We start from the raw sequence: 11,322 nt of genomic DNA on the forward strand, positions 1-11,322 counted from the left end.
TTTGCCAAAATACATTTAACAGTTTCGATATGTCGATGACATTTTTTATGGCTTTTGAATGAAAATGAGTATACTAAATCTTTTGGTGAGATAAATTTATTATATCTTTCTCTATAGTTTGAGTTGAAGAATACTCTTGAGTATCATCCAGTGAGAGTTTTAGTAAATGCTGCACGAATGTTAGGTATTGTTCGTAAGGCTTCGTATACTTATAACGTAATAAAATCTGTTTCTGCCAAAGATTCATCTCTTTTAGGTAGAATAGTTTGTGGTGGTAGATTTCTGTTTCCTAAAAGTAGCAGTTATGACTTGGACCGTCAACGGATGGTCTCTTGTTTGTTCATTTTTCACAAGTATTTCAACAGAGATCTTTCACATTTACAACTGATCCCTGATCCCCTTTATCTGCCCAGAGCAACCAGATTTGCTGAACAGCAGAATCAGTATGCAATAAATGTGTCTTGTTGTCGAACTAATCGGTTCCCTAGGTCCTTTATTCCTCACACCGTCAGACTATGGAACAGCCTCCCAGAGGATGTGCAGTTGGAACTTCGGAAGTTCAAATGAATATGCAATGCATTACTCCCTTATATTATTCTTCTTACGTTTGAATACATTTTTATAGATTTATTAATTAGTTTTTTTTCTTTTTTAATAAGTGGGTTCTCTTGTTTCTATATTTCTCTTTACTCACTCTTACTTCATCCTAATGACACCATATTCTTTGGGAGCTTGACTGTCAAGTCAATGGGCCTTGTGGACTTGTTCCATGTGAATAGATTCCATCTACTGAATAATAATATAGAAATAATAATAATAGCGCTATGTTTTTATCTGTATATGTACATGGACAAGGTATATTCTTTTTATATATAAGACTTACAAGCGTACCTTCTTACATTCATTATTACTCTGTCAACCATATGAAAGTAGAGCTCTCAGCTGCCCAGAATTTTTGGATGACGTGTTTGCAACAACATATGAATAGAATAGAATATGTGGTTTAGGCCAAAGGCCAAGCACTGGGACCTATTAGGTCATTCAGCGCTGAAAGGTAAATATTGCCGGTAAGAAGACTTGAAAGGTTCAACTAAAGGAAAACCTGGCAGTTGCACTGTGAAATAATTGTTAGAGAGGGTTGGAAGTCCGACGGAAGAAAGAGAATATGAACGGATCTACATTAAAATGTTTACAGAGGTTACAGCTAGGAGCCGAAGGAACGCTGCAAAGACCCTTAAGTAATGCCTACAGTGCATCACGTGAAGTGCACTGATGGCACTACTTCCCTACAGGGATAGAAGCATTTGATCCTAATTTTAGTTTGAAATACGCAAAATCTGAGTTGACGAAGCATTGCAAAATATTAAGAAGTCTATACTGTTTTTCTTCATCTGTCCATCCGCCTGTGGTGTTTTTGTATGGTAACACTGCGTCCCGGGCTTTAGATAGTTACGATATGTGTAAGTTTTAGGTAAATAAAAAGATATCTGGGTGTATATTTGCAACTGAAAAGTGTTTTAAATAATTTACTGTATGCGAATTACCCGTTAATATTCGAAATAGGATATTATTATAATCGTTGAATGTAAACTGAATGTAACTATCTAAAGCCCGGACGCAGTGTTACCATACAAAAACGCCACAGGCAGATGGACAGATGAAAAAAAACAGAGTATAGTTATGATTCTCTCCTACATTAATGGTCAGCTTATTAGAATTCAATCGGTCAACCTAATCAGTGGATGTATACTTAGGGTTACCATGTATTTGAGATGTGGAAGAGGGACACCCGTATAAATTATCAAGTGCGTGTATGCTATGCATAAGGATAACCCTAAATACACACACACACATTTTATATATATAATATATATATATATATATATATACATACTATAATATATATGTGTGTGTGTGTATATATATATATAAATATCATATATATATATATATATATTTTTATATATATAGTGTATAATACATATATATATATATATATATATATATATACGTGCAGTGTGCACACAATATGCTTAAAAAAATCACAGTAGATGTACGTGAGTTCGATATATAAGCGAATACCACAAGAAAATGAGAGAGAGAGAGAGAGAGAGAGAGAGAGAGAGAGAGAGAGAGAGAGAGAGAGAGCAGTTGCTTGTTCTTTTCATCCCGAGTTCTGACATATGAGATTTATTCTTCAAAGAACTATATATTTAGATATATGTACAAACATTTGAATAAATGAAAGAGTAAGATTCAGTCAGCATTTATCCAGAGCAAGTGTTACTTTCAATTGTAAAAGGGAAACTTACAGACATGATTCTATGAATAGTAAAACAAAACAAAAATATTTTTACATTAACCACTATGCTGCCGCAAGAGCCTTACAGGTTTCGAGAAAAACGTGTCTTAACTCTTATCTTTGACCAATTATCAATTTATTACGATTTGCATATGCAATTGAGGACACATGACGGGCAAAGTCCGTAAATTGGAACACTAGTATGTCCCCCAAAAGTACTGATTTTCGGGGGGGACATATTCGGAATCGGGGACTGTCGTCTAGTCACCTTGTGTACTATACTGGAAAGGGTCCGCTTATCTCAGTCTCTGTGCTGCACGATTGACGATACCGTCGTCGAACTCAAGGAAAGAGAAACGTGCTGTGGTATCAGTGTGTAATCATTCTTAGTTTTCAATCTTATATTTAAGTAAATAGTTTTGCCGGATTATATAATATGATGTTATTAGAGAAGTATTTCAAAATAACTATTGAACACTAACTTGTAGTTTTGTTTTAATTTCCAGAAATTTTGTCATTAAATCTAACCAATGAAAAATTCTGCATTTTATCAACGCCTTTTTATTAGTCTTTTGAAAGCTTGTTAAAATCAACAAATATGTTTATCATTTTACTTCTTTTGTTCCTCATGAACGTTATAAGTATATCGTTGTAATAATGTAATTGTAAATAAGTTTTATTTATTATCTGGGTAGATGTGACGATATTTTCTCTATCATTTAGCCAATTGGGATTTTCATTATTTTATAATCATTTTTAATATTAAGTATATCAATTTCTGCTAGACTGAAGAGATATATATTAAATCTTACAATTTATAAGTAATGGCATATCATTGTAGAGGAAAGTTAATTTATCCAATTAGACATAACGTTACAACGATCACATCTGATTATTAGGAAAGATCTTTAACATGTCTCCAACCTTTGTTATAGCTGAATATATAGTTTCCAGTGTACAATCTCATACTTATTCATTTTGCCCATTGAATAGACATCTAAATGAACATTCAAGGAAAAGGAAGTTAATTGGAGAAATTCTTTGGAGAAATAAGGATTGAAAGTGTAAAAAGATAAGATTGTTGAACATAAGAAAGGCTACCATATGTAGAGTAGGAAGCTAGCATTAATTTTTTGTGATAGTGTTACTTACTCTATAAAGAGCAACAAAAGAGGTCAAGATCAGTATGATATAGTAATTTAGAATAGACACGAACATGTCTCAACCACGTAAGAGGAGCAAGAATATCAACAATTAAAAAATCCTCATAGTAGCACGAGTCTTCAAATGGAGAAACAAATCCACAGTTATGTAAATGCACATATATTTAAATTTAAAACTGCAAGGATAGCTTTCGGGAATCTGTTCGGTTCCCCTTATCAGATTCTCGAAAGCTATCCTTGCAGTTTTAAATTTAAATATATGTACATTTACATAACTGTGGATTTGTTTCTCCAATATCAACAATAATAAACTCAACAGCGTAGTCAAACATATCACTGTAAATACAAGTTTATATGGGAAGGAGCAAAGCACTTCAGTTTTAATGGATAATATAAACGATTACAGACTTCGACTCAGGACCAAAGTAGCAGTTGTTTTAAGCAGGAAGAAAGAAGAGGCATTAATAGTGATGTATAGTGAAATGTAATTAATACAAAATGTAAGTTACTAAAAACTTTATTATAAAAGACAAACGTTGCAATGATTAATGTGCTACTTTCCCTATGAGAGAAATATGTATGTATATATATATATATATATATATATATATATATATATATATAAATACATATGTATATATAAAATATATATATATATAAATATATATATTTATTATATATTAATTTATATATGCTTAAAAAATCAAAGTAGATGCTCGTGACTTCATTACATAAGCGAATACCACAGGAAAATGATAGGCAGAAATGCAAGCGCTTTAGTCTTTACTAAGACGATGTCTTAGTAAAGTCGAAAGCGCTTGGATTTCTGCCTATCATTTTCCTGTGGTATTCGGTTATATATATATATATATATATATATACATATATATATATATATATATATATGCATACATAGTACACGTATAAACATACTTATACATATATACATGTATACACTATGCATAAACATACATATACATATATATCAGGTATATCAGGTATATATATTATATATGTGTGTGCGTGTTGTATGTGTGCGCGCGCATGTGTGTGTGTATTTGTATGTGTATCACAAAGGAGGTACTGGTAACATGTAAACAGAACTGACTATTGAATCGTATTTTTCAACGTGACTGTAATTTATAAATGATGGCAGACAATTACAGAGTAATGTGCACCTTAATTGGTTACATTATAATAGTAATTGAAATTTCTATTACATTTCATGCACACTTAAATAACAGATTATTAATTTTTCTTTCCTTTGAGGCCCTATAAATTTTCTTTTTATAAAGTCTTGAGATATAATATATAAAGGGTAAAAATACGCTGCCCAATTTTTCAAAGGAACGTTTTTGTTAGCTTCATAAGGAAGAAGAACCGACTCGAGTATTGGGGTTGTCCGTTATATATGCATATCTAGATACTATAAAATACAGTTATTATAATAAGTACTATAGCTGGTTCACTTAAGGTAGATTCTTAGGTGAGCCCTATGCCTACGAAACGTTGGTTTGGCAGCCACTGATTGGCTGGGAGCTGCTTACCTCCTGGTACCAGTCAATCAGCGGCCGCCAAACCAACGTCTCGTAAGCATAAGGCTCATCCAAGAATCTACCTTAAGTGAACCGCTATAGTATTAATATGAATGGAATATGGGATGGAATATAGAATTTAGGGCAAAGGCATGGCACTGGGTCCTATGAGGTCATTCAGCACTGGAGGGGAAATTGAGAGTAGAAAGGTTTGAAAGGTGTAACAGGAGGAAAACCTCGCAGTTGTACTATGAAACAAATGTTATGAGTGGATGGATAGCAAAAGAAAAAGAAAGATAACATGATTGGAGGTGCAGTAAAAGGAAAGAAAGGGTTTGCAGCTAGCTCTCTTACGCCAGAGCGGTAAATAAAAAATTGTCTCCCGTGTGCCGGAGGTGTTTCGAAGTGAGCGCGGAAGCGGAAAAAATATTTTTTTCAAAAACTCACAGCGCGCTTAGTTTTCAAGATTAAGAGTTCATTTTTGGCTCCTTTTTTTTTCATTGCCTGAAGTTTAGTATGCAACCATCATAAATGAAAAACTTATCATTATCATATATAAAATAATTCGCATATATGATGAGCGCAAAAACGAAATTTCATATTATAAGTTGTATTCCAAATCGCGCTGTGAGCAAACCAAAAACGGTTAAAGGTAACAAGTTACTTTTTTTTCGTTGTAATGTACACTAAATTGCAATCATTTTGGTATATAACACATTGTAAAACAATAAAAGCAACACAGAGAAAATATTATCACAAAATAATGCATGAATTCGTAACGCGCGGACGTAAACAAATATTTTTTTTTCAAAAATTCACCATAAATCTAAATATTGTCCTAGAGACTTCCAATTTCTTTCAAAATGAAGACAAATGATTGAATATTACTATACTGTAAGAGTATTAGCTTACAATTGCAGTTTTCGACCATATCCGACGAGTTAAAGTTGACCGAATGTCGAATTTTTTTATATATATATTTTTTATATGCAATTATTTCGGAAATAAGAAAAGCTACAACCTTCAAATATTTTTAGTTTTATTCTACATGAAATTGCGCACATTTTCATATATAAAACTCTATGAAATGCCTAATATGAAACGGAGCAAATATTCCGAGAATGGGACGTAAGTATTTCGGAGATTTGTGGCGGAGAATCCGCGCGCGGAGGGAAGGAAAGATTTTTTTTAAATTCACCATAAATCTAAATATTTTGCTAGAGACTTCGAATTTGTTTCAAGATGAAGATAAATGACTGAACATACTAGACTGTAAGATTTTTAGCTTACAATTGCGTTTTTTGACCATTTCGGTAGAGTCAAAGTTGACCGAACGTGGTTTTTTTTTCTATTTATCGTGATTTATATGCAAATATTTCAAAAATGAGAAAAGCTATAACCTTCAATTATTTTTTGTTGTATTCTAAATGAAATTGCGCACATTTTCATATATAAAACTTTATGTAACGGCTAATTTAAAATGGTGCAAACATTACCACAATCGCACGTATGATTTTTTCGGAAGAGTTACCGCGCGGACGTAAAGAAAATGTTATTTTTTTCATAAATTCACCATAAATCGAAATATTGTGCTAGAGACTTCCAATTTGTTGCAAACTGAAGGTAAATGCTTGAATATTACTAGAATATAAGCGTTTTAGCTTACAATTGCGTTTTTCGACCATTTCGGTAGAGTCAAAGTTGACCGAAGGTTGAAATTTTGGCAATTATCGTTATTTATATGAAAATATCTCAAAAATGATAAAAGCTACAATCATGAGTATTTTATTGTTGTATTCTACATAAAAATGCGCACATTTTCATATATAATACTTCATGTAACGGCTAATTTACAATGGTACAAAAATTATGTCAAAGTGACGAAATAATTTCCGAGATGTGTCACAGATACTTTTTAGTGCGGCAAGAAAGAAATTCGCGCTTGCGCGCCTGCGTAACGATTGTAAACAAAACAACACCTTGATCCGTGAACTCCCAGCATCCCCAAGGCGCGTGATTCAAAAGTTAGGCTGGTAGGCCTATAAGTATTTTTCCGCGAATTTTAAAAAAACTTTTGTAAGTCGACGTAAAATACGTCCAGTCGGCACACGGGAGACAAAAAATGTCGACGTAAAATACGTCCAGTCGGCGTAAGAGGGCTAGGTAGGAGCGGAAGGAACAATTCAAAGAATCGTAAGTAATGCCTACAGTGCATCACTTGAAGTGGACTGACGGCACTAAGCGCGTACGGGAACTAGTATTGATACTGACATCCAAATAAGCAAGAGACGTTCTGAACAGAATGACAGCATCCTACCCTCATGATTCCTGACTAGAACTTAACTGAAGACATTAATTGTGCATTTCAAGGATCATTGGAAACTTGATGCATTTAAATAAGGTTGGTTTATTGTGTAAAAAATGAGTTAGAATATAATTTAAGACAACACAATGTAGGACAACTGATCCAATCAGATAGTTCTTCTCATCTTGAAATATGTTACCGTCTTATGTAGTCCATTATAAACATACGTAAGACGGTAGCATACTCCAACATGATATTAGATTATTTTCTGTTGTAAATATGAATGGTCGACAAATGAGGTAGTTATTAAGCGAGGATTGGCTGCAGTTTAGTTACCAGTGCATTCATTTGGCTATGTTTGCTGGAGAATGGAGTAAAGCTCAGTGTTGCTGCCTTGACCACAGTTTGTGTTGGTAAAATGACTAAACGTCAGTGTTGCCAATGAAATTGCATCCACTTTTTACCTCCATAAATGTCAAACTCTACTATCAGTAGTGATAATTCGATTTGACTTTACGATTTTTTTTATTTCATTATTTAAGGATTGAATTTTAAAGTTACATTTTGTATATATTTTGTTTATAGTTTTTTTTCAGTATCAAAGCTTAATTATAAAAATTCAAAGCGAAGTTATAAGTGTGGTATTTTACCAAGACAGATGTAGTCGTAGTCAGTGTGGCCACAGACAAAAAACCACAAAACGGCAACACTGGTTACTTAAGCTGACGTGTTCTGAAGTATCCATAAGTTAAAATTCTAGAATTCTGTACCTCATGCGTAAGATGGTAGTAAAACAGATTAGGTAGCCACAGGCCTTAGAAAACTTTAAGGCAACGCTTATCTTAAAGCTTTTCCCTCGTAAGGCTGAACATTTGCACAGCCTTGCAAAATATTATTGACAATATATTTGGGTCAGCCAGCGAATGCAGAGGCCTGTTAGAATCACTGACCAATAAATCCAGGATTGGTCCAAGAGATCAGCGATACTGACCAGTGACGATTTTACGCAAAGGGTAGTTCCTAGTTGGACGAGTGGTATGCGTGCTCGGCTACCAATCCGTTGGTCGCAAGTTCGATTCTCGGCTCGGCCAACGCGGAATCGGAGGAATTTATTTCTGGTGATAGAAATTAATTTCTCGGTATAATGTGGTTCGGATCCCACAATAAGTTGTAGGTCCCGTTGCTAGGTGACCAATTGGTTCCTAGCCACGTAAAAATATCAGATCCTTCGGGCCAGCTCTAGGAGAGCTGTCAATCAGCTCAGTGGTCTGGTAAGACTAAGATATACTTAACTTTCCACAAAAGGTAACACCCCACCCCCAACCAACCAGGTGCCTACATCACTCCTTGTCAGTCATTCAGGTCATACACAGGCAGAGAGTGTTAAATGAAAATTGATGATTTTTTAAACATCAATTGTATGTTGCAATACCCGGTGCAGAGTGTCCTGGGTATTCCAAACTGCATTAACCGAAATCTGGTGAGAATGTGCAAAGCCTCTTTTTGGGCAAACACCCAAACCGGACAGGTAACGAAAACGTGGTTGGCTTTGTGACAATATTAACTTAACATAACGGCCAAGAAGAGTAATTACTTTTATGTTAACTTACCATATCATTCTTTTCCATCAACAGCCGCTCCTCATCCAACAGACGCCAAGCCAAAGGAGCAACCGAAGAATAAGTCTACCGACTTGGAAGGAATGGGCGGCTTAGGAGTGGTGATAGGGGGTTTAGTTGGCGGAGTGGGCGTTACTCTGCTCATTCTGGCGATGGTCATCATGATTATGAAACAGCGACAGCGGAGAATGGCAGCCGAGGACACATTCGACCACCCTCCAGATTCCTTCCCAGAGGGAAGCTCTCAAGGTGAGAATGTTGTCTGTGATTGCGATCGGTCGAGAATGCACAAAGAGAGCATTTCTTCATTTTGTTTCACGAAATATTATACTGACCGACACAGAGTTACCTGTTGCGAGTACTCACACAAAGCAGTGAATGATTTGTCATTGACAAAGAAATGTCCAACAAAGAGAGAATTTGAAGAAGCCAAAATATATTTCTGCTTAGTTTCACGAGTTGTTTTGTAAAGAATGAGTTAAAAAACATTTCACACTGACAAATGGCCATAAATTTGCATAGTTCAAATACCTATTATTAAGATTTAATCAAAATGACTTTAGCCATAATTACATTGCTATTAATTATTAAAAATTTGTATCAGTGGGTTTCATAGGTCCTTTTGTAGCATTTTACAACAGCCTTCGTGAATTTCATAATGGGATGTGTACTTTTTCCTTGCTCTTTTCATTAAGATTTCATCTCTCTCTCTCTCTCTCTCTCTCTCTCTCTCTCTCTCTCTCTCTCTCTCTCTCTCTCTCTCTGCCATAATACATAAATATGTTAATCAGTCCAGATTTTTAAAACTTGAAAATATCAGTATCACCCTGGGAACGTATAAACTAGACCCACTTATCCCAAACGTTTTATGTAACACGTACAAATTAATTCCACCGTTGTACTTTTCCGATTGAGGGAGGTCCGAAACAACAAAGCGGTTTACTTGGTATTTTCCATCGCGAAGTCACCCCCAGGTGTGAGACTTCGGCGGTCTTTCAGAAACGAGATTACGACCAATGGAGGCGGGAGCTTCCGTCAGTAACAAGCGGCTCCCGTTTCCGGCCAAGATTACTATTATTCCTTTTGCCAGGTGTTTGTTGGTTCATCCCAAAGCCCCTTTGTTTTACCGTTCCCCTCTAGCACGTACATATTAAGAAGCCTTTGGTGTTTTGTACCACTCGTCTGGAGATGTCGTGATATCTCAAGGTCGGTCACTAGAAAACAGTGTTTCGTTTCTTCTTTTATGTACAGGTTTCTTTGCCAAACAACAATTTCCCATCCAAACATTGTGCTCCAGAAGGTGCTGCCTTTCCTATTTGCAGCATATATATATATATATATATATATATATATAATATATATATATGTATATGTATATTTATATATATATATAATATGTATATATATATATTATATATATATACATATATATATATATATATATATATATATATATATATAATAAATATATATATATATATATAGATATATATATATATATATATATATATATATATATATATATAGATTGTCTTTTACTGTAATCTCCCAAGTACGGAGCCATGTCTTTTTCCTTTCTCACACATGAAATTGTTGTCTTCCAGAAGTTGCTAAACACAAACTTCTGTCAGTATCAAATAACGAAGAAAGGCGGCAGTTAAAGAGTTGAGTTATCAGTCGTGGTGCTTTTTGATTTTCGAATATCTATTGCGCAAATGCTACTTTATGTACCCAACAAATAATAATAACGTACTTACTGTAAAATTTATATACATATAAATATATATGTATGTGTATACAAATATATTTTGTGTGTGCGTGTGTTTCTCTGTGTCAGTGTTGAAAACCTTCGTAATCAACATTGAAACGCCCTTTTTTTTCATCGTATATTAGGAATTCAATAAAAGTCAAATTTGCTTTTAGAAGAGAAATCCATATCATTCTGTTGCCGGAAAAAAAATCTCCCATTGCATAAATAGGATGGGAAAATAAAATCTAATATCATCTCCACCTCCCTCTCAGCGTTCATGTCGGAGCTGGGATGTTTATTCTGCGGCGTTTCATGAAACCTGAATTAATTAACCGCGAAATCTCGTTTTATTGAGAATTTAATTACCTCTGCAAGGTAAACTTCGCTGACATTTTTGCCTCCAGGAATTCAATGCAAAAGTGAATTCGTCGCGATTTGTTTTTTAATAAGAGTTTTAGTATCGATCCTGAGCTTATGTTTAACACACGATGTAACTTTTGTATACCAGATTGTCTTTCCCTTATGTTCCTAATCCCGTCAGTGCATGCACCTCATGCAGTGCACTGTAGGCACTACTTTTGGTTCTATGCAGCGTCACTTCGGCGCCTAGCTGCAACCCGTTTCATTCCTTTTACTGTACCTCCGTTC

General features: G+C 34.6%; 1 protein-coding gene across 2 annotated transcripts in view; it reads left to right on the forward strand.

The window, feature by feature from the left end:
- LOC135200187 (cell adhesion molecule DSCAM-like) overlaps window positions 1-11,322 on the forward strand; it is a 361,028-nt gene that overhangs the window by 320,980 nt on the left and 28,726 nt on the right. For both annotated transcript variants that reach the window (XM_064228563.1, XM_064228564.1), the window contains one exon: window positions 8,940-9,173. In XM_064228563.1, the coding sequence (XP_064084633.1) occupies window positions 8,940-9,173 (234 nt within the window). The remainder of the gene's footprint in view (window positions 1-8,939; window positions 9,174-11,322) is intronic.

This window comes from Macrobrachium nipponense, chromosome 26 (genome assembly GCF_015104395.2).
Source record: "Macrobrachium nipponense isolate FS-2020 chromosome 26, ASM1510439v2, whole genome shotgun sequence".
NCBI lineage: Eukaryota > Metazoa > Arthropoda > Malacostraca > Decapoda > Palaemonidae > Macrobrachium > Macrobrachium nipponense.